Source organism: Cetorhinus maximus, chromosome 1 (assembly GCF_964194155.1).
Source record: "Cetorhinus maximus chromosome 1, sCetMax3.hap1.1, whole genome shotgun sequence".
Lineage (NCBI taxonomy): Eukaryota > Metazoa > Chordata > Chondrichthyes > Lamniformes > Cetorhinidae > Cetorhinus > Cetorhinus maximus.
Genome location: NC_135879.1, coordinates 158,168,757 through 158,194,258, shown reverse-complemented (window position 1 = coordinate 158,194,258; position 25,502 = coordinate 158,168,757). Strand labels below are relative to the sequence as shown.

Genomic DNA, 25,502 nt, shown 5'->3' with positions numbered 1-25,502 from the left:
CAACACCAGGGGCAGTATGGTCAAGTGGAGTGTCGGATCAAAGCGTGCGTTTATGTGGTGACCATGAGCTAACTGCCAATAAAGCGGCCAAACTTGATAGACACCTGATACCAAAGATTGGGGAATTGTTATTGAAGCTGGCATGGGGCACCACAGATTCAAAATTAGACATGAGCCATGTCTACCAGCAGGTAGAGTTGGAAAAGGACTTTTGGTGACTCATCACCATTAATACACACCGCGAATTGTATCAATACATAGTGCCTAATGCCTTCTTAGGTAGCTTAAACTACTACGGCTGATTCCTCCCAAACCTCTCGACTGCGTTTGCCCAATTGTACGGCCTGCTTAAGAAGAAACAGAAATGAGGTTGGCAAGCCCCGTACCTGGATGCAATCCTGAAAGTGAAGCAATCATTAATATCGCTGGCCTTGTTGGTCCACTTTGACCCCAAGAAGGTCTTAGTTTTAACACATGACACGTCCCCTTATGGAATAGGGGCTGTCCTTTCACATCGGATAGCGGATGGCTCTGAAAGACCCATCGTACACTGTCTCGTACACTGGTCTTAGTGCTAAATTTTCTGGATTCCTCCCCTGTTCAGATCAGACAAATCCGTGTGTGGACAAGCTGGGATCCACAACTGTCTAAAGTCTGGGTGCAGGCCTCGAATGGTTGGTTAGGTGAATCTAAATCCGAGGAGGTGAAGCCCTATTCTAATCGCAAACATGAACTCTCCTGCCGGGATGGCATATTAATCTGGGAAACAAGGGTTATCGTGCCCCCGAGGGGGCGAAGGCCGTTATTAGCAGAGCTACATAGTGCTCACCTGGGCATTATCAGAATGAAGATGCTCGCATGCAGCAATTTGTGGCGACCAGGCACGGACTTGGATATCAAAACCCTGGTCAAAAGCTGGCCTCGATGCCAGCAGGTGCATAAGCTCCCCTGCTTAGCTCCATTGTACCCCCTGGGAATGGCTGGGCCGGCCATGGGTGCTCCTCCACCTCGATTATGTGGGATCCTTTTTGGGCACAATGTTCCTTTAACTGATTGGCTCCCTCTCCAAATGGGTGGACGTCAATGAAGTTCGGTCGCCCATGTCAGCTGCCACCATAGACAGTTTGCGGCAGAGTTTTGCAGCGCATGGGTTGCTGGAGGTCCTTGTGCTCGACAACGGGACTGCTTTTACCAGCAGGAAGTTCCACAGGAGGATCTGTTGGCCTCTGATTGGCCGACAGCTCTCAGGTTGGTGGGATTTCCATCCCTGGGATCCTTGATCCCGGTGGAGGGGAAGGCCCACCGCTGGCCACTAACGTGCCTGACTGGCATTTAATATGTCGGGCCTACCCCAAAGGGGCGATGCAATGTTCTCGCCCCATGAGTTGGATTAAATTCTGCTCAAGATGTGTGAGACAATGAAGGCAAATAGCATTATGAAATGAAGTCATCTCATCCACTTCAGTCAATAGTTTAACTTTGCCTATTGTAATGCATGTTGTAATAGAGCATTTAGATCAGTGATTTTAATTAAGAATGGTAAAAAGGAAATCGCAAATTATAACAGGAAATTGCATTTATCCCTTCAAGCTTCAGCCAAGAGCTGTATGTTCAGTATGACTTGTTCTCCAAAATCTGTTTTGCTTGATTTGTAAGTGCTTCAGGTTATTTGGAGGATTAACTTTTAAAACACAGAAGTACCTAAAATTTAGCACAGACATTAGACCTCTTTCAGTCTGTCGTGTTACCTTTGGGAATCTGTGAACTTGCACCAGAATGCCCCTCTGTCCCTCTACACTTCTCAGTATCCCACACTTTATTTATCATTTCCTTGTCATGTTTCCTGTCCACAAATGGATTATCTCACACTTCTCTGGATTGAATTCAGTTTGCCACTTTTCTTCTCACCTGACAAGTTCATTGATCTCGTCAAATACGTTTGATTAATGGAAACTTTGCTGTGAGCCTGCAGGATCCCTCAGGCTTCTGCTTTGCTGGGTGTGCAGCAATGGTGGGGCTGGTGGGTTAGTGTGGCATAAGAGGGAAGGTTTGCACAGAGACTCAAGGAATGGGAGAGAGCATTGATCTTGTAGTCAGTCATGAAGGAACCAGAGAGCTGAGTGAAAGGCAGTCTTACTCCCTGGACTGGGGCCAAGAGGTCAGGGTGAGAGATTAAAGGTCACCCTGGGGCTTTGTGGACCATGTTATAGGGCTGTGTATGGCATGCACGTCCTGGTCATACATATGTCCAGGGAGGGGAGAGGCCTGTGAGTCTCTGTAATAATCTCTGCAGAGGGTGTCCTGCGTAATCGCAGTCTGTTGTGCCCTGCACAACCTGGCGCTTCAAAGGGGAGATTCCTTGTAAGAGGACACATGGAGGAGGCTGCAAACTCCTTGGACAATTAAGCCTTGGAAGGGCAGGAGTCTGAAGAGGGCGATATGGGTCAGCTTCCATGTGAGGATGCCATCGAAGTGGCACAATGTGGAAGATGTGCCCATTACACACTGATAGCTGAATGTTCCAGGAGGAGTAAAGTACAGGCATGCACAGGAACTGAGCACATTTCTCCTGGCCCTTAGTGACATGTCATTGCTCTGAAGGCCTTTACAGGCACTGATATCGCAAGTTCTCCTTAATAATATCTGGGGGTTTGTGCCAAAATTGGGAGAGCTGTCCCACAGACAAGTCACACAACAGCTCAACATAGTCATACTCATGGAATCGTAACTTACAGATAATGTTGCAGACACCATGATCACCATCCCTGGGTATGTCCTGTCCCTCCGACAGGACAGACCCAGCAGAGGTGGCAGCACAGTTGTTTACAGTCGGGTGGGAATTGCCATTGGGAGTCCTCAACATCGACTCTGGATGCCATGAAGTCTCACGGCATCAGGTCAAACATGGACAGGGATACTGCCTGCTGATTACCACATACTGTCCCCCCTCAGCTGACGAATCAGTACTGATCCATGTTGAACACCACTTGGAGGAAGCACTGAGTGTGGCAAGGGCACAGAATGTTCTCTGGGTGGGGGCCATCAATGTCCATCACCAAGAATGGCTCGGTAGCACCATTACTGACCGTGCTGGTTGACTCTTAAATGACATAGCTGCTTGACTGGGTCTGCAGCAGGTGGTGAGGGAACCAACAGAGGGAAGAACAAACTTGATTTCATCCTCACCAACCTGCCTGCCGCAGATGCATCTGTCCATGACAGTATCGGTAGGAGTGATCACCGCACAGTCTTTATGGAGATGAAATCCTGTCTTCACATTGAGGATACCTTTCATTGCATTGTGTAGTACTACCAGCATGCTGAGTGAGATAGATTTCAAACAAATGTAGCAACTCAGGAGGCGCTGTGGGCCATCAGCAGCAGCAGAATTATATTCAAGCACAACCTGTAACCTCATGGTCTGGCATATCACCCACTCTACCATTACCGCCAAGCCTAGTTCAATGAAGTGTGCAGGAGGGAATGTCAGGAGCAGCACCAGGAATACCTAAAAATGAGGTGTCGACCTGGTGAAGCTACAACTTGGGACTACTTGTGTGCCAAACAGCGTAAGCATCATACGATAGACAGAGCAAAGCGATTCCAAACCTACGGATCAGACCTAAGCTCTGCCGTCTTGCTACATCCAGTTGTGAATGGTGGTGGGCAATTAAACAACTTACTGGAGGAGGAGGCTCCACAAATATTCCCATCATCAATGACTGGGGAGCCCAGCACATCAATGAATGAGATAAGGCTGAAGAATTTGCAACAATATTCAGCCAGAAGTGCCAAGTGGATGATCCATCTCGGCCTCCTCCAGAGGACCCTAGCATCACAGATGCCAGTCTTCAGCCAATTTGATTCACTCCACGTGATATCAAGAAACAGCTGAAGGCACTGGATTCTGCAAAGGCTATGGACCCTGACAATATTCTGGCTATAGTACTGAAGACTTATGCTCCAGAACTTGCCGTGCCCCTAGCCAAGTTTTTCCAGTAGAGTAACACACTGGCATCTACCGGCACTGTGAAAAATTGTCCAGGTAGATCCTGTAGACAAACATCCGGACTAATCCAACTCGATTATTTACCGCCCCATCACTCTACTGTGAATCATCAGTAAAGTGATAGAAAGGGTCATCAGCAATGCTACCAATTTTCACTTGATTAGAAATAACCTGCTCACTGATGCTCAGTTTGGGTTCTGCGAAGATCACTCAGCTCCTGACCTCATTACAGCCTTGGCCCAAACATGGACAAAACAGCTGAAATCCAAAGGTGAAGTGAAGTGACTGCTCTTAACATCAAGGCAGTATTTGACCAATGGTGGCATCAAAGGAACCCGATCAAAAGTGGAGTCAATAGGAATCAGGGGGAAAACTCTCCACTGGTTGGAGTCATACCTCGCTCAAGGGAGATGGTTGTGGTTGTCAGAGATCAATCATCTCAGTTCCAGGACATCACTGCAGGAGTTTCTCAGGGCAGTGTCCAAAGCCAAACCATCTTCAGCTGCTTCGTCAATGATTTTCCTTCCATCATGAGGTCAGAAGTGGGGATGTTCGCTGATGATTGCACAATGTTCAGTGCCATTTGCGACTCCTCAGATACTGAAGCAGTCCATGTCCATCTCCTTCCCTAACAGCACTTTGGGTGTATATACAACACATGGACTGCAGCAGTTCAAGAATGCAGCTCTGACCACCTAATTGAGGGCAATTAGGGATGGGCAATAAGTGCTGCCCTCGCCAGTGATGCCCACATCCCATGAATGAATACGGAACAAAGGGTCAACAATCGGCCTTGCACGTCCCACCTGCATGTTTCACCACGTTCTAATCTTCGGCAAATTCAGCAGCAAAATCAGTGTCCGGCTGCTCTGGGAAGTGAAAGTCAGGACACCAGCACAAACCCTGTGTCAACTAGACCTGATGTAGTCATTGCCACCTTAACCAGACACTTCTTGTTGACACAGAGATGTGCACATGGCTGGAGATGCCATCATGGCTGTTGACCTTGTGCTTTGGCACTACAATGAAGATAGCTATTTGATTATGAGACAATATTACTGGCAATTCTCCAAAATTATTGAGCAGGCATCACTCCAAGGTCCCTAGTAAACAGTACAAGTTTTAAGTGGAATTTGCAGTCACTTCCAGTAAAGAGTTTGACACATCTCCCTGACATTACGCAAAGGCTGAGTAACTAACAGGACTCAATGCGTTCAACTGACGAGACCATTGTCAGGAACAGCAAATGTATTTACAAAGGTGCATTATATATGATTGAATACCCATGACCCAATGGTGATTTCAATGGGTGGAATTTTCCCATCCTGCCTGTGTTGACTTTTAAGGCTCGTGCGAGCGGCAAATTTGGAGAGATGCCAAAAATCAGATTCCCGCCAAAAGGAAAGCAGTTTGGAATTTCCCCCTCAGCACTCCCATGGCGGGATGATGGATGGTCAGGTTTCCCGCTGATCCATGGCAGGAATGCTATTTGCCTGCATTACCATATCATGAATTCTTATTAAAAACGCTACCCGCCGGAATCACATTAGCCCCTGTCAATCTAGAGCCACATCAGCGGGAAATTAGACTGGCCTGAATCCCGTTTGGAAATAAATGGTGTGCAGCTGCCGGCCCTCTCTTCACTCATGACTTTGAGGTGAGTGCAACATTCAAAGCCTACCTGCAAGAGCACCACTCTGGGTTCTCATCAATGTTCATGAGACCCTACAATGGTGGGGGGTGTAATGTTGATCTGCTCACTGGCTTCCTCCATTCTCTGGGTGGGTGTTATCTGTGGGGTTCAGGCAGGGCAGCAAATCAGACAGAGACCAGCATTGTGACAGTGGAGAAGGAGGAAGGAGACACAGGGGTACAATGGGCAATGGTGAGGGTGGGGAGTGCTTCCACAGCATCCTCCTCTGATGTGTCTGGGGGCTGGGGCCTGTGTTGCCAGTGCTGCTCTGTGTGATCCTGCTGCTGCCTGTAAGAGAGAGAAGATAGATTTAATTCATGAACAGGCTGAATACAACATTGCACATCTCTCACTGTGGTTGTCAGAATGCGATCAACTCACAGGGGGCTCATCCGTACTGCTTTGCTGGGAAAGGCCGATCTTGCCTTCCCCACAGGAGCGACCTCTGTCCTCGCCTGCCAACTCATTGGTATCCTCCTCAATCTTGGAGAGTTCCTATGTGTCGGCTGCCTGTCTTCCAGTCTGGGCTGTCTCCCTTTTATCGTGGGCAAGCTAGGCCTGCATGAAGATAAATGCATAGAATGTGATGAGAAGGGATGCAGCAGAGATAGAGAAGCTTGCAGGCCTGCTCTGTGTGGTGAACCCGCCCCACTAAATGCTGAGGATGAAGTTTGCACAGGATGATTGATGAGATGCCGGTGAAGAAGCATTCAATGCCGATATCCCACCTGCTAATATCTTGTGTGATCCCTGAGCTGTGTAATGCTTTGAGTGCATAATGCCATTATGGGAGTGTGATTTTGGCGTGAGCTGAAGGATGACTTACCCTGGCAGTAAAAATGAGATCATTCACCCTCTTCCTGCACTGTGTGGTGTTTGTCGGTCGTGTGCCTCTGAGCTGACCTCCCTTGGAACAGCCTCCCAGGCTGGAGAGGTGACATTGGTGGACCTCCTGGATCCATCCCTCGGGCAGAGGACATCCCAGTGTTGCGTGACACCTTGAATCAGGGCCACAAGGCAATCATTGTTGAATCTTGGAGCTGCCATCTTCTTCTGGGGAGCCATCTCAATGTTCTTGTAAACACAGCTGGGCTTCAAAGAGTAATGTGTGCATTTGGGTGGTGTCTAAATATGGTGTTAGGACCTTCTACCCCAATAAGTGACAGCTGGGTGAATGAATCAGTGTCCGTCTCTCCATGTGATTTGGAGACCTACTCCTGATTTTTATTAATGAGCTTCCGAGCCCAAAATCGGGCGCTATTTCCTGCTCCACCGGCCAGCAGGAAATGTGTCGCTAATCCCGCCCGCCACCGAATTTAGTCTCCAGGACGTCTCTATAAATGCCACTTGAGATTCGTTTGAGAAAGGAATGTACCATCATTTAATGAACTAAGACTAACAGGAGGAATATGAAAAGTGGATGTGATTATGGAGAAAAATTGCATTGTAAATGACAATTTTGGTTGTAATGCAAAGTTTCTTTGTTCATTCTAGCTGAGACTGAGTAATGATATGATCACTGATAGAGTAATTTTTACCATGCTGATTTTGTTTTGATTGGCATCAATGCTAAATAAATTCTAGCATGGTGTAAAATAGGTTCTGTTTCGCTACTAGTCTGTTTTGTACACCCAACCAAAACCAATTTCAGTCCTTAGTATCTATTTTTCCTGAGTGTAGCACCAGTTTCTTGGCATTATTTGTACAGTAAAAGCAGAAAGATGCACCCTGATATATTCCAGTAGTTGAGCACAGAATACAAGTTCAGAATTATAATCGCTGGTTCTTCTTATTTGTTTGCCTATGTAATGGGCAGTAAAGGTGTATTTGTATTATAAAGCATTCAGGATCTGCTTACTGGGGTGAGTGGTGACCCTGAATCCAAGTATATATCTGGTATAAAGAATTCAAAATTGTGACAACGACAGTACAGGGTGTTTTTGCCATTAGGAAGCCATTGAACCTGTATTTTGAATGTCAATGTGAAATTATATTATGAGTGAACATGTGTTACATTAAAATGTGCTTTCAAAATGATCACATTTGTTTATATTTGTCGTTGTTTTCCAATCATTCATTAGTTCCTTCTCTCATCTTTTTCAGCCTGTTTTGAAAGCATTTATGAAGGTTTGGACTTTCGGGGAAATGACATTCATAACTCTGTCGTAGAGGATGAACACAGTTGTCAAAGAAAATGTACAGAGGAACCTGCCTGTCAGTTTTACACCTTTTTAAATGGAGAATATCACAATCATCAATACCGGTTAGTCAGTGGCTCAAATAATCTAGTTTGTACAAAAAATCTCATCATTTAAATAGATGAATGTCCCCTCAAATCCATCATTTGTTAATAATTTTTCTGACAGTTTTTATCTAACTCTTCTAACTCAAGGGGTGCTTGCTAAGAATAAAAAGAACTTGTTAGTGAACATGACCAGCTCAGAGAATTAAATTCACCCAATATCAGCAACAGAGAAGACATGCAGAATCAGAGGATGGGTAAGGATTTTGTAAATATTTCAAAAGCACATGTTTCTCTGTAATGTTTCTGTGATTCTTTTTAGGTACATTTGCTACCTCAAAAAAAGTGAAAGAGGAACTCCAGGAAGAATAACTATTCTTCAGAATGTTGTATCTGGATTTTCTTTAAGGGAATGTGGACACAAGAACTCAGGTAATTCCATAATAAGTTTTTTTATTTTGATTGTTAAAACAGTGATGTAGAAGCTGACTATCAGTACAAATTTCTGTCAAAATTTCTTGTTTCTGGTAACACATTCTCTTATAAAGAAGATACCGTGTGACCTGATAGTGGAGCTAAATTGATGAATTCATGCATGGTGACTGATGTCCATGATTCTAAACAAGGGAAGGAACTTTCCTCTGTGCATTAGGTATAAAGTTTTAGATTTATAGATTTGCCTTTAATGATGACCACTCATTCAGCTTTCTAGCCTTAATTTAAAAAAAAATGTAGACTTCTTACCCAAAAATGTACACACTCAGTCCTAGATTAAATAGAATTTGCTAGCTGATTTCACATCCTCCTAACACAAAAGCCCTACCTGAGTCATTTAATGAGGACCCATTTTCAGCTGCTTCTTAATTAATTTAGCTGCTCTATCACTGGAGGAAGTGCAGGAGGAGGATCTTGCCATGCAGGTGGCAGCTCCCCCCCAACATTCAGGTAAACCGAATGATGACATACTGAGATCTGGACAATGACTTAATGAAGTATGAAGCTTTCCAGACCCTGGATGGAGATATTGATCTGAAACTGCTGAGTCGTGTGTTATCAGCAGAGTGGGAGGTCAGAGGGGAGGATGAATGCTGGAGTTAGAATCACCTATTCAATGAAGCGTCCTCAGAGCTGCTGACTGAACCTGCGGATGGTGCTGGGCAGGATGAGGAGGAAGCCAAAGTGCTGTTTGCACCAGCCTGATTGAAACAGGAATCTGGCTGTTAGTTTATCAACCTATTGTTGCTGTTTTTTTGATGATCTGATATTTGCCCTGGATATTAATGTTAAAGTGCCAGAACTTGAAAAGTAGAAAAAACCCTGTTTAAGGCTGGGAAGTACAGAATTTAAACTGTAGCATTCAGTTTAATGCCAGATATAAACTACAAACTAAATTAGATTTGTACAAAGTAAAAATAAAACTTTAGACTTCTTACTCAAGAATGCAGGCTCTCAGTCCTCCAGTTTGTTTGCAGCTCGAGGAAATTCGGATCCGAGCTGAGGAGCTGGAGTCCGAGTTGCAGACATTGCGCCACATCAGGGAGGGGGAAAGTTACCGGGACACTTTGCTCCAGGAGGCGGTCACACCCCTCAGATTAGGTCATCCAAATTTGGTCTGTGATCAGGGACAGGAGGGTGTGACTGCAGGTGAGGTAGATATGGGGACCCAGGGGGCAGTGTTCGAGGAACCTCAGACCCTCCAAATGTCCAACTGTTATGAGGTTCTTGCAAGTTGTGTGGATGAGAACAGGGACTGCAGGGAGGATGAACCAACTAACAATGGCACCGTGGTACAGGGATCCATTCAAGTGGGGGGAGGAAATAGGAATGTAGTAGTGGGAGGGGACAGTATAATTAGGGGGATAGATGCTGTTCTCTGCAGCTGTGAGTGTAAATCCCGAAGGCTGTGTTGCCAACCCGGTGCCAGGGTTAAGGACATCTCCTCAGGGCTGGAGAGGAACTTGGTGTGAGGGGAAGGATCTAGTTGTCATTGTCCATGTTGATACCAATGACATTGATACGACTAGAAAGGAGGTTCTGTTGAAAGAATTTGAACAGTTAAGAGCTAAATTAAAAAGCAGAACCTCCAAGGTAATAATCTCGGGATTACTACCTGAGCCACTGGCAAACTGGCATAGGGTAAATAAAGTCAAGGAATTAAATGCGTGGTTCAAAGATTGGCATGGGAGGAATGGGTTTCAGTTCATGGGACACTGGCACCAATACTAGGGTAGAAGGGAGCTGTTCTGGTGGGATGGGCTTCACTTGAACTGTGCTGGGACCAATGTCCTGGTGAATCGAATAACTAGGGCTGCAGAGAGGACTTTAAACTAAATAAAGGTGGGGCAGGGGAGGGTTCTGGAGAGGGGATACATAGGCTTACAAAGAAAAGTGATATGGCAGCATCTCGTGAATGAATAAAAAATACATAATATAATCAAGCAGAGTCAGCATAGCTTCATGAAGGGGAAATCATGCTTGAAAAATTTATTAGAATTCTTTGAAGTGGTAACAAGCAGGATAGATAAAGGGGAACCAGTAGATGTAAAATATTTGGATTCCCAAAAGACGTTTGATAAGTTACCGCACATAAGGCTACTTAAGAAGATAAGAGCCTATGGTGTTGGGGGTAGTATATTAGCATGGATAGAGGATTGGCTAACTAATAGAAGACAGAGGGCAGAATTTTCTGCCTGTCAGGTGGGCGGGCCCGACCCAATCTCTGGCGGGCGGGGAGCTGATCTCCGCCGGAGAAGCGGGCCGCCGCCATTTTACATGGGTGGGCCAATTAAGGGCGCGTGACGTCCGCCGGGAAGCGCTATGTGCTTCCTGTGCGGGAGGGGGGAATCCCCAAAAGTGAGAGTGCGCTCTTTCATGCATGCGCTTGAAAGAGCGCACATCTCCCTGAGGCAAAGTGCAGCCTCAGGGAGATCACTGACAGTTTTAAAACTATTAAAAATAGAAAAAAAAAATTCCCTAACATGTCCCCCACATGAGATGGGACATGTTCATAATTTACATTATAACTTTATTAAAATGTTTAAAACCCTGCATGAAACCTCATCCCGCCAGTGGGATTCATGCACAAGGACCCCCAAATCCCTCTGCGCTGCAGCTTTCTGCAGTCTTTCCCCATTTAAATAATATTCAGCTCCTCTATTCTTCCTGCCAAAGGGCAGGTCCTTTAATTGTTTTAATGATCCTGTCAATGGCCTCAATTGGCCATTGACAGGTTGGCGGGCCCGCAGCTGATTTTGCTGCGGGCCCGCCTTCCTGAAAATTTTAATGGGGTGGGATGACGTCGGGGGTTCCGCCTGATGTCATCCCGCATCATTTGATGCATCGGTGAGTGGGCCCCACCACCTGCTCGCCGACGGCAAAATTCAGCCCAGAGAGTTGGGATAAGGGGGGCATTTTCAGGATGGCAACCTGTGGAATGCCACAGGGATCAGTGATGGGGCCACAATTATTTACAATATATATTAATGACTTGGATGAGGGAAGTGAATGTACTATCGCCAAGTTTGTGGATGACAAAAAAGTAGGTGGGAGGGCAAGTGGTGAGGATGACACAAAGAGTCTCCAGAGGGATATAGATAGGTTAGGTGAGTGGGAAAAACTTGGCAGAAAGAATATAATGTGGGAAAAGGTGAGGCTATGCACTTTGGCAGGAAGAATAGAGGAGCTGAATATTATTTAAATGGGGAAAGACTGCAGAAAGCTGCAGCACAGAGGGATTTGGGGGTCCTTGTGCATGAATCACAAAAAGCTAGCACACAAGTTGCTAGCATGCAGGTAATAGGGAAGGCAAATGGAATGTTGGCCTTGGAGTATAAAAATCGGGAAGTCTTGCTAAAACTATACAAGGCACTAAGTTATACCATACCTAGAATACTGTGAACAGTTTTTGTCCCCATAACTAAGGAAAGATATACTGGCATTGGAGGTAGTCCAGAGAAGGTTCATTCAGTTGATCCTGGGTATAGAGGGATTTTCTTATGAGGAGAGGCTGAGTAGGTTGTGTCTATACTCATTGGAGTTTAGAAGAATGAGAGTTGACCTTATTGAAACATATAAGATTCTTAGGGGGCTTGACAGGATAGATGCTGAGAGATTGTTTCCCCTTGTTGGAAAGTCTAGGACTAGAGGGTATAATCTCAGATTAAGGGGTCGCCCATTTAAGTCAGAGATGAGGAGTCATTTCTTCTCTCGGAGGGTACGGAATCTGTGGAATTCTCTACCGCAGAGGGTTGTAGAGACTGGGCTGTTAAATATATTCAAGACTGCGATAGATTTTAAACATTAAGGGAATCAAAAGTTATGGGGAAAAGACAGGAAAATGCAGTTGAAGATTATCAGATCAACCATGACCTCATTGAATGGTGGAGCAGATTTGATGGGCTGAAAGGCCTACTTCTGCTGCTATGTCTTGTGGTCTTGTGGTTTTGCCAGATAATTTATTGTTTTCTTGTATGTTGTGCCCATCTTCAATGGGACTCAACAAGTTATTTACAGATACATGAAAGTCATCAGCCAAAAATAATTAGTGAAACATACATTTATTGAAATACAGGACAGCTACAGACAACAGACAAGTACAGGATAATTTCTGCACTTAAACTTCGGCAGAGAGTATTATTTTGATGAATATGGTATTGTGGTGTTGGGGAATTTTCTACTTTTTTGTGCAGAGTGGGAAAATCACAATTTCAAATAGCCTCTAAAGTTGATTTTGTGCAAGTTGCGCCCAGGCTCAGTCAATGCCCTCTCTTAAACACGAGGGAGGCCTCGCTGGCACTATTTAAATGGCTAACCATGCAATTTCCTGGTAAGGTGCTTCTGACTTTTTTTTATTCTTTCATGGGATGTGAGCATCGCTGGCAAAGCAAACATTTGTTGCCCATCACTAATTACCTTTGAGAAGTGGTGGTGAGCTGCCTTCTTGAACAACTGCAGTCCATGTGGTGAGGGAAAACATACAGCATTGTTATAGAGGGAGTTCCAGCATATTGATCCACCAACAGTGAAAGAACACCCTGCTAAGTTACAATGTTGTGTGGCTTGTAGGGGAATGTAGGGTGAAGGGTTAACATCAGAAGGATACATGATGTTGATGCAATAATGATGTCAGATCACATGACTGAGAAGGAGGAGAAGCTCTAGTCTTGTGTCGGGGTCCACCTCGTGGTGTAAATGCTTGCTGTAAATAAAGAGTAATGGTGTTAAGAAACTATAGACTTGATAGCATACTTTGGGAGAATAGGAAATCCCCAAAACCCCTGTCTAGACCCCTGGTACAATGAAACATAGTGGAAGCAATTAAAAGACCCAGCAAACCTTAAAAAGTGAAAGCGCTGGCAAGAAAAGAGATCCTTGAAGGATGGACAAAATAAAAAATAAGACTCACTCAGACATCAGAATATCACAGGAGCAGCAGATACAAGCTGGAAGCTGAACCGCAGTGAGCACAGGCCCATGTTGTAATAAGGGTGTCGGTTGTTGTGGCTCATTGATGAGACCTTGAATCTTGTATGTTTAAACATGAACCCTTTATTGGTAGTCTTAAACTATTTACAGATCCTAGGTTACTGTCATGCATGGCGTTGATCACCATGCAGGTAGTTGCTTCTAGAGCGTTCTCTCTAGATTGTTCTCACAGACTCTATTACCATGTGACTCTACACATCATACCGTGGGTGATGCTATTCCCCAGTCCCACATGAGCCCTTGCTCTGCCCAGCACCTTTACATTACAATGGCATGCAGGCGCGTACCTTGTCGGGTGGGCATGGTGGGCGGGCCAGGAGCAGTCGCAAAGCCAACCGCGATGGCCCTGACATTGATTTCATGCTAGCTGGCCAATTAACGGCAAACCAGCGTGAAATGTGCACTGCAGCGCTCAGCACTGCCGGGGTGGGGGTGGGAAGAGGGCGAGTGCAGAAGCGCGAGTGTGCACAATGAAAGCTCCCTGAGGCACAGAGCTGTCTCAGGCAGCTGAAGATTTAAAAAACACAAAAATTAAAAATTTACCACTGTGAAAACCATGTCCCCTCATGTGAATCTGTCACATGAACAGGGACATGTTATGAATGAAATTTCAAAATTTTTATTTAATTTTTAATTGCTGTTGGAAACCTTATCCCTCCTGTGGATGAGGTTTCCTAAAAAATCCAAAGGCTGCTTGGCCTTTTTGCCTGCCCGCCATCCATAATGTTGGATGGGCAGTGGAAAATTTCAGTCAATTATTATTTTACTGACCTTCATAGGCCTGTTAATTGTCAGTGGGCGGGCTGCCAACTCTTGCATGTGCCTGCCGCCCGAAATAACGCGATAGTGCATGGTGACGTCGGGATGCTTGCCCAACGTCATTGTGTGTCATTTATGCTCGAGCAGGTCGGGCACGTGCCTGCCCACTCAGGGTAAATTTCTGCCCATAGAGTTGAGATCTTATTAGTTCTCCCCATAAACTAAGATAAAGGCTGCAACAACGACACTTTATATTTTGATTGTAAGTGTTAAACTAGTTTGTTAATTGTTTGGATATCTTAACTATTTTCATTCTTAAGTGGACCTGGGATTTGAAGATAGTACTTTTAGATGAACTTATTTATCTTGGATTTACACCTTATAGTGTTCAAAACAATATTATAATGTAATCCAAGATTTAAACTTGTAATAAAGTATTATATAGTAACCATTAAAAATGTTGTAGTCTCAGTCTGTAACTTCACAAACCCTATAAATCTTCTAGAATTCTTAATTATAAGATTCTATAAATTTTCTAAGAGTGTTATTCTTAGAAATAATGGATGTGTTTCAATATAACATATTTATTTCTTGCTGAGATAATTTTGTTTAGTCTAAAATCTCCTAGAAGAAAGGACATTTTATCATAGGACCAAATCGCTAGTTAGCATAGCTGACTAAACTCGTATGATAATTTAGAATTTCTTTTAATTGAGCTTTTAATTTAGCATAAAGTTCAAAAGGAAAATTGACCCTTGCCAGTGGGGAGTGGAAGGGTGCGGGTGGGTGGTAAGGGTGTAAAGATAACAGAACTCTTAACAGGTGGCACCCACCACTTAGGGCATGAGGTTAAATAATATTTTAAACCATTCTAAACAAAGTTACCATCTGATATACTAGAGGTTAAATAAGGAATTCCTGCAAAACTCATACTTAATAAATAGCAGTCCTCGCTGGAATTTTTCAAATTCAAACTAATCTCCTTGAGGCAGCTCTGTGTCTCAGGGAGATTTCTGATGCACGCAAAAGAGCGCAGGCCCTGACTCAGCCTACCCCCCCGCCCGCACAGGGAGCGCTCAGCGCTTCCAGGTTCGTGTCACGCTGGGCGGGTCTGTCCACGTAAAATGGCAGCTCGCAGCTGTTGTGTCGATTTTCACTCCCTGCACGGCTGCAGGATTCACTGCTGACTTTTCCAAAGATTAGGGCCTGGTGAATCATGAGGGTTGAAGATTCAAGTCCAAATGCTGAACTTGCTCTCGATGTTACTGGTTGTAAAGGCCTTTCAGTGGCGTGGCACTAAGGGACTTGAAGAAATGTGGCAATGTCTAGTTGCCTGCACCTTACTCCTGGAATCTTGTGGCTATCAGTGTGGCATGGGCAAGTCTCCCATGTCATGCTTCTTAGGTGGCATCCTCATGTGGAAGCTGACCCTCACCTCTCTCTTCAGGTTCCTGCCTTTGCTGCTCTTCTGTCTGGGGAGCTCTCAGCCTCCTTCATTTCTTGCTCTGGCAAAGGATTCCCCCTTTGAAGTGGCAGGTTGTGAAGGGCACAACAGACCATAATAATGTGGTACACCCTCTACAGAGAGAACTGCAAGGCCCCACCTGAGCAGTTCAAGCATCGGAAACACATTTTCAGGGTGCCAATGGTCTGCTATGCACTGCATTGTATCTCTCCACCAAGGCACTCTGAGGATGACGTGCGGGTGTCATGAGCCATTGTTTGAGCGGGTACCCCATATCCCCAGGCAACCATTCATGTAACTGCCAAGGCCCTTCAAGAATGTGAGGAGCCTGGGAGTGACTCAGGAAGTATGAGTGGGAACTCCCAGGGACCTGGCACAAACGTGCATGATGTGTTTCTGATGATCGCATACCTGTTGAACATTCAGGAAGTGGAAACCTTTCCTGTTAATGACACCACGAGCTGCTGCCATGGAGAACTCAAAGCCACTTGTGTGCAATTGATTGTACCCTATACTCTGGGGAAGCCTGAGATAGCTGCAAACCCCAGCCTGGCTAGCCTCATTGAATGTGAACTTCATGTAATGATGACCATTACTGTCACCTTCTTGATACATTTATGTGTCAAGGGCTGTGAGATGTGGATTCCTGTAACGATGAGCAGACAAAACTTCCAGTCTTCCATGTCGGGCTCCAGCTTCCCCACCCACAGTCTCCCCTCTGCCTGCCATCATTTCCCTACCTCCTAACCCCACCATACCCCATGGTCCTCCATGTGTCTGTCATCCTTCTCCGCACCACCCCAATCCCAACCCTGGTTGCAATGCTGGCCCCTGTTTCAGAGTGCAACCCTGCCTGAGACCCACAGCACAAACTGAGTGCTGTCCTCCTCGAGTACGAAGGTATCCACCATGAGCAGAACAACCCTACACCCCCACCAATGTGGCGTCACACTGGCATTGGTGAGAACCCTGAGCAACACTGTGGCAGGTAGGCTTTGAATGCTGCACTCACCTCAAAGTCATGAGCAGAGTGAAGGCAGACAGCTGCACACCACTTATATCTGCTCGTGATGTAGACCAGTCTAATTTCCCGCTGTTGTGGCTGGGAGGGGGAATGTGATTGCAGTGAGAAGTGTTTAATATGAATATTCATGACATGGTAATGCATGCAAATGACGATCCCGACATGGATCAGCAGGAAACCCGACCCGCCATCAGTCTGGCATGCAAATGGTGAGGGGAATATTCTGAATTGATTTCCTGCTAGCAGAATTCTGAATTTTGGCCTCTCCCTGGATTTTCTGCTCCTACCTGCCACAAAACCTGTCACTGGCAGGACTGGAAAATCCAGCCCATGTAACCAACACAGAACCCCCAGACGGGATGATAATAGGAAAGACATGGACAAGACCACAGTGTCCTAGCTACTCGTAAAGCCCCAAAGCTGAACAGTTCTAGAGATAACGCCAGTAAACCTAAAAAAGTGAAAATGGTAAAAGAGGAGGCAGCATTCGATGAGGATGTCACTCAAAAACTCAGGAATGACTAGGACAAGAAGAAGGTTTCCCTTGGACAAAAGGGAATCAAGGACCCTATAATATATATCATGATACTGGCTCTGATATGTCAGTTATCAAAGAATCTATTATTTACTCTGTTACAGATGATTCTCAAGTAAAAAAATATGAAAATCTTTTAGCGTATGAAGGAAATAAAACTGCTTAAGTCCCTATTGTAAAATTACATGTTACTACTGGGACAAAAACAAAAAGTTTACATTTAGCTGCGGTAAAAATCCTGTCTGCAGACATCCTAATAGGACAACCAAACATATATCAATCTTTCACTACGAAACAAAACCTGATGACAGAGAAATACATGTATAGTCACAATCAGATAAGACTATGTTAATCAGAAAAAAGCAAAGAAAGGCTTGAAAACCTCAAAAGAAAATATTATAAAGGATGACAACAATTTGCAAAGCAATTTGGCATGTACATTTGAATAAACCTCAACAAAGGAGGATATCATAATGTACAAAAACAATGATAATTAAAGAGGGAAATGACAAACCATCCCTAATGGAGACTATTAACAAACTTGAAGAACAGGGAGTATTAATAAAGTAAAATTCTAGAATTAACTCTCCACTGCTAGGAGCTGCTGAACCAGATGGAAGATGGAAATTGGTGACACATTACATGGCCTTAAACAAAGTCACAAAACTTTGTACGGCCCAAGCCCAAAGCTGAGCCCAGGTATTGCAAGGGGTTGACAGAGGAATGTACAAAACTACAACTGTCTTAGCATAGGAAAACAAGAGCAGGAGTAGGCCAGTCAGCACATCATTCAACATGATCACGGCTGATCATCCACTTCAGTACCTTTTTCCACACTATCCCCATATCCCTCTACGTCATTGGTATTTAGAAATCTGTCAATCTCTGCTTTAAACATACACAATGACTGAGCTTCCGCAGCCCTCTGGGGTAGAGAATTCTAAAGATTCACAACCCTCTGAGTAAAAAAAAATCTCCTCATTTTGATCCTAAGTGACTTCACACTTATTTTGAAATTGTATCTCCTGGTTCTAGATTCCCCAACCAGGGAAAACATCTTACCTGCATCTATCCTGCCTATTCTTTTAAGTATTTTGTAGATTTCAATGAGGTCACCTCTCATTCTTCAAAACTCTAGAGAATACAGGCCCAGTTTCCCCGCCTCACTTCATAGGACAGTCCCTCCATCCTGGGACAAGTTTGGTGAACCTTCATTGCACTTCCTCTATGGCAATAATATCCTTCCTAGGTAATGGAACCAAAACAGCACACAGTACTTCAGGTGTGGTCTAACCAAGGTCCTGTATAATTGAAGCAAGACTTTGTGACTCCTGTACTCAAATCCTCTTACGATAAAAGCTAAACATGTCATTAGCCTTCCTAATTGCTTGCTCACCTGTATGTTAGCTTTTAATGACTTACTGATGAAGGCACCCAGGTCCCTTTTTACATCTACAATTTCTAATCTCTTACCATTTAGGAAATACGCTGCACATCTGTTTCTCCCACCAAAGTGGATAACCTCACATTTTTCCACATTATATTTCAGCTGCCATGTTCTTGCCACTCACTAAGTCTGTCCAAATCCTCATGAAGCTGCTTTGCATTGTCTACACAACACACATTCCCATCTAGCTTTGTGTCATCTGCGAACTTGGCAATATTATATTCGGATGCCACTTCCAAATCATTGATATATATTGTGAACAGCTGGGGCTGAGTACTGACCCCTGTGGCACCCCACTAGTCACAGCCTGACAACGCGAGAATGACCTGTCTATTCCTACTCTTTGTTTTCGGCCTGTTAGCCAATCCTTAATCCATGCCAGTATGTTACCTCCTATCCTATGTGCTTTAATTTTGCTAATCAACCTCCTGTGAGGGACTTCATCAAAAGCCTTCTGAGAATCCAAGTACACTACATCCACTGACTTCCCTTTATCAATTCTGTTGGTAACATCCTCAAAAAACCCCAACTGGTTTGTCAAACATGATTTCCCATTCATAAATCAATATTGACTATGCCCAATCAGATCTTTATTATCCAAGAGTCCATTTATCACACTCTTTATAATAGATTCTAGCATTTTCCCTGCTACTGATGTAAGGCTAACGGTTCCGCAGTTCTCTGTTTTCTCTCTCCCTCCCTTCTTAAATAGTGGGGTGATATTTGCCACCTTTCAGTCTTCAGGAACTGTTCCAGAATCTATAGAGTTTTGGAAAATGATCACCAATGCATCCACTATCTCCATAGCAACCTCTTTCAACACTCTGAGATGTAGAATAGCCGGTCCTGGGGACTGATCTACCTTCAGTTCCATTAGTTTCTCCAATGCAACCTTCTTTCTAATCTAATTTCCTTCAATCCCTCATTCTCCCTAGTCCTTTTGATCTCTAATTCTTGGAGATTTCATGTATCTTCCTCAGTGAAGATAGACACAGAGTAATCATTTAGCTTCTCTGCCATTTTTCTATTCCGCATTATAAATTCTCCTGACTCTGCTTGTAATTGACCCACGTTTGTACTGCTGAAAGGAGAGACATGTGGAATCTTTTCATCTTGCACTCTTCAGGACACTTGCAAGAATTCCAATATAGGGGGAAGACAACAATTTATACTGCTTGTGAAGTGAGCGCTGATTGGTTGGCAAGTGGACTATGATTGCCATGGAAAATGCACCAGTGATGGTGACTGACAGTTAACTACTAAGCATTGTTTGGAATTTAAACCAGGTAGTTTGACCCTGATTGGTCAAGGCATTGCCCTGAGGAATGAATGTTTAGCTGAAACAGACACAATGTGTGTACATGTTCTTTCTGTCTATAAGGAACAGGGCCCTGTGTATTAATATACGTAGTTTCCAGTACACATAAATGTGTCACATTGTGAGCCCAACTGACAATCTTAAATTGATTGTCAGCATAATTCTTAGCACACTGAGGATTATTTAGCAAATATTGTCCGATCGCAGAATCACATCTAATGTTGGACACTGTTTTTTTAAAATTCATTCACGGGATGTGGGCTTTGCTGGCTGGACCAGCATTTATTGCCCATCCCTAGTTGCCCTTGAGAAGGTGGTGGTGAGCTTCCTTCTTGAACCACTGCAGGTACACCCGCAGTGCTGTTAGGAAGGGAGCTCCAGGATTTTGACCCAGCGACAGTAAAGGAATGGCGATATATTTCCGAGTCAGGATGGTGTGTGACTTCAAGGGGAACTTCCAGGTGGTGCTGTTCCCATGTATTTGCTGCCCTTGTCCTTCTAGATGGTAATAGTCGTGGGTTTGGAAGGTGCAGTCTAAAGAGCCTTGGTGAATTCCTGCAAGAGGATCCCACAGCTGGGAGGGCTGCAAGCACAGGCTGGTTGGGTACAGTCTATACCTTGCCCATTGTGAACAGCATTTGGGACATGCTGTTTGATACGATCCACCAGTCTTTGGGACGGACGGCCTATATACCTAGCATCACATGGCACTGAAATTCATACACCACATTACTCATTTGTGTGATAGGCAGAATACCTTTTTGGCTTGATGGCAGCATCCTTTTAGTGGTGAATAGCACTCGTGTTGCTACTGCATTGTTCACCTGTTGCTCAAATGTTTGAGATACCTTGCCATTCCAGGGTAATCTGAGGTAGACTGGGCACTTTTCAGGGCTGAAAGTGATGACCTTAGGTCTGTTCATGAGTATGCGTGATATACAGCGTGAAATGATCTGATCAGGGTAGCCACTATGCTGCAGGATGCCTTTGATGTGCCCTATTTCAGCATCAAGCTTGTATGGTGAGCAAATGGCTCGAGCCCTCTTTACAAGGTTGCCGATAAAAGCAATTTTATTGTGTGTGGAACTGTAAGAAACCCAAAGGGTATATTGACCAGTGGAGATAGGCTTGTGGTAGACTGTGGTAGAGAACCATTGGATAGAATTATAATTGATTTTATTGGACCATTACCTAAATCGAGTGGATACAAATATGCACTCATTTGTGTTGACCATTGTACTAATTTTGTATGGCGTATCCCCACCAAAGATGGAATGGAATGTGCGCTTATTGGAGCTCTTGAAAGAGAGTTAATTCCTATTGTGGGAATGCCTAAGGTATTGCACTTTGACAGAGGCAGTGTCTTTGACCGGAGTTTTCCGGCGCTCCCACCTGTGAGATCTTCCAGTTGTGCCGGTGTCAATGGGCGTTTGAATGGTTCATCGCATCCTCCGCAGGAGAACCCAAAGCAGCAGGGCTGGAAAATTCTGACCTTTATTTCTAAAGCTTTCCAAGAATGGGCAAAAGAAAAAAGAATCCCCCTCTAGGACGATATACGTTATCAACTGAACCAGCAGGAGTGGTGGAAAGGAAAACTATGAAGTAAAGGAAGCTTTAATGAAACCACTTTCGATTTGCGGCGGTAAGTGGAGCACTAGAAGAGATACAAATAGCTTTACTCAGCCATCCAATATTATCCATCTGTATAGTGTCTCCAATGACTCTGCCTTCAGTGAGCTCAGTGGAAAGGCTCACCGTGCTCGCGGTGACATCGTCGCCTGCACTCTTCCCGCCCCCACCCCGGCAGTGCTGAGTTTTTCAGTGCAAGTTTCATGCTGGCTGGCCAATTAATGCCCAGCCAGCATCAAATCGCAGTTGGGGGCCGATCATGACTGCTCCCGGGCCCACCGATCGCTCGGACTCGACGAGTGCAAAACTCAGGCCCTTGACTCCCTGAAAGAAACTACTAACAATTTTGACCTGTCACCTGAATAGTTACTAAAGGAACTGCCCCATAAAAAGCGCTATAAAAATTTAGGATATTGTTGTTTGGTAACATGGGAAAAGATACAGAAACCGCCTAAGACAAAGAAAGGACAGGAAGAAGGATATGTATGGAATCATTATGAAACAACACTAGCCTTAAATAAAATTGAGGGTTGGGGACAATCATTATACCCTCTTAGTCCTTACATCCCTTATAAAATAATAATTAATGGAAAGAAAGAAACATTTAGGAGATGGGAATATCAATAAGAACATCAGTGGAATAATTTAGAAATTCCAGAATCATATAATGTGACAGTTTTTTGTACTACACAATATTATACAGATAAATTCGTTAAAAACTTGGAATTCGGATGGGTAATCAGAAATGGATATTGTTTGGGACGACTGTATAAATATAGATAATACAGTAAATGTAGGTTGCTTATCAAAAGACTGAAAAAATGAAACTAAAGTGAATCCCACAACTGGGTATAAGCTTTTTAAGGCAAATCTGCCAGGAACACATCAAGTGTGCATAATTCCTTTTTTGACAATTTTCACAGGCATAACTTTCTATGCCATATTTTGAGGGAAAACAGATATAGAACAAATGAAAGGATATAATTCATCAAGCTGCTGGGAGAGAGAAATCTTAGGAGGGAAAACAGTTAATGTGGGAAATACAAGATATTGTGGATTTATAAAAGGACCATTATGTCATAGCAAAATTGTCGTACAGATTAATACACATCAGCCATGTTCAAACAGAATCAATAAGACCATAAGACGTAGGAGCCATTCGGCCCATCGAGATCATGGCTGATCTGATAATCCTCAACTCCATTTTCCTGCCCTTTCCCCATAACCCTTGATTCCCTTACTGATTAAAAATGATGATGATCAAGTAACAGCATCAAATGCAAAAGTTTATTCACTTCATTATTTGTGTAAGCTCCAAGGATGGGATTTAATAAAACAAAAAATTGGAAAAAAAATCATAATTAAATAAAATAGAACAAAAACATTACAAGACACCACAGCAGGAATAAACGCTATTGTTTTATGAGCTGAGTGAATTGCGGTCAGCAACAGGTATGTTAGTTAATGTTGACAACATTATAAATAATAAAAACATCATTCAACAGAAAACACCATAGATATAATTGCTAATTCAAATCAAGCAAATAGCAGAATGGGGATAAAGGTTTTAACATCAAAAGCTTAAAGGATTATTTAGAATTTCAGAAAGAAACTCTCATATCAATACTGAGACTATCTCTAAAAGAACTATGATCATTGTCAGAGATAAAAAATAGAGACACTAATTGATCAACTAATGAAAGAAAAATTAATTTGAGATTGACAAAGAGCTACACTAATTAGTCATTTGAAAGAACAGGAATTGTCTTGGTGTAAACAAATCAGAATATTAGAGAGCTTATACAACAACTAAACAAACCTTTAACTGAAGTCAGGCTGGAGGAAGCGAATAAAATTCCAAAATGGTTAGGTGATATTGGGAAAACTATTTCACATCTCATGCCAAGAATGGGAGAAGGAATAGCTTCAATATTCTCTTGGACAGGACTCACTTTTACAGGATAAATGGATCTATCTTAAATTTTGGAAAATACCTTATGGCAATTATTATTGTTGCAGGGATTGTACTTCACATAATACTTATAAAATAATGAAATTTATTTAAGTATACAGGTTCCAATGCAGAGGACCAGGTCATACTCTTCTACAGGAACTTGACTCAGGATAAATACAATTTCTTTACATGACGCTGGAACATTGAAGTAACCAAATACGTAGTGATTTCTTGAGACAACAGGTGATCTAGAAATAGAAATGAAGAAGTTTTCATTCTCAAAAGTGAACTTTCAGTGTAAAACTTGTGGTAAAGTATATCATTAAAAAAATACAGAACATCAGGTTGTTTTTTTTAAATTTTGGACATCAGGAAACCATTACATTACAGAATGAAAACTAAAATCACAGCTCAAAACCTCATCTAATAAAATAAGATGGCAGATGGAAGTACAATTGTGAAGCAACTTTTGCCATACGTGACTATGTTAAGCACATACATTGTTTTGGCCTTCTATCTGAGATATAAGAGAAAAAGGCCTGGAATCACAACTAGTTATTCACAACAAGAACTTCTTTTACATAGATATCCTTATGGGTATTTCCAAAATTTTAAAAACTGGACAAAGACCTTTTAAAATGTCTAAACTTATGTCTGCCTGTGACCCTCAAACAAAAGGAGCTACCTGGCAGTATCAGGGAAACACCCACCTTGTTATCTCTGAAGAGACACTAATGACTACACTGTGGGCTGCACAGATGAAATTCAAAGAGATCTACACAAAGGCCATCTGCATTTCATAACCCAGATTGCCAACCAGAGTCTATTCGTTTACTAGGACAAATGGCCCCACAACCTTCCTTTCAATTCTTAATGGTTGGGACTTTTAACAATCTCGGAGGCCCAGATGTGGGATACACATCCCTTTTCAAAGACAATGTGGAGAGCTTGTGTAACCGATAATATTGCCTTGCTGTACTACAAAATCTCAGTCTATCATTTTACCATCCAACTATTAGCATCACAGAAAAGGAGCTCTGCCTAGATTGAATACCTGGCCACATCTATACAGTTTCTGCTGGAACTTCTGTACCATTGCCTATAAGACGATTCATCTTTGCATGCCTATCTCATCATGTGACGTCAATTTTACTGCATAGGTGAATTATACAGCCTCGGTTTTCAGTCTGCCAACATCTGTGAAGGAATACCTTATTGGACTTTGATTCTGAACTCTGGAACCCACATGAAACAATATTTATTTTCTCTGTCGTCTTTGCACTGTAAATCTTTCTTTTCTCTATCCCTCTTTTATTGTATGAATGCAAAGGAGGCAATTTTACGACACTCTTCCCACATTTTGAGCCTGAGCAAATAAATTAACTCATTGAGTTCATCCTATCTTGAGTTTGCTGTGGGGTTATTAATAGAAAATTACATCACACAAAAACCTAGCATCACACTGGCATTGAAATTCTTATGCCACATTACACATTTGTACGATAGGTCGAACTTCTTTTTGGCCGTATGTCCCAAAGACTGGCGGAGCATATCAAACAGCATGTCCCAGTCGCTGTTCGCAACGGGCAGGGTGCAGACCATACCCAACCAGCCCGTGCTTGCAAAACTCAAAACACAGTGTCTAACATTGGATGTGATTCTGTGATTGGACAGCATTTGCTAAATAATCCTCAATGTGCTAAGAATTACGCTGACAGCCAATTTAAGATTGTCAGTTGGGTTCGCGATGTGGCGCATTTGCATGTACTACATATATTAATGTATGTACATACATTAAAAGGAGACCCTTTTCTTTGCAGACAGAAAGAACATGTACACACATTGTGCCTGTTTCAGCTGAACAAAATAAGTGACAACAATTCACTAACTCATTCCTCAGGGTAATACCTTGACAAACCAAGGTCAAACTGCGTGGTTTAAAT

The 25,502-nt window shown here is 43.4% G+C and overlaps 1 protein-coding gene across 1 annotated transcript in view; it reads left to right on the top strand.

Annotated features, from left to right (window-relative positions):
* The window catches only part of LOC144684657 (plasma kallikrein-like), a 103,766-nt gene that overhangs the window by 24,849 nt on the left and 53,415 nt on the right, over nt 1-25,502 (top strand). Inside the window, exons 5-6 of the mRNA XM_078548734.1 lie at nt 7,806-7,965; nt 8,267-8,376. Coding sequence (XP_078404860.1) covers nt 7,806-7,965; nt 8,267-8,376 — 270 coding nt within the window. The remainder of the gene's footprint in view (nt 1-7,805; nt 7,966-8,266; nt 8,377-25,502) is intronic.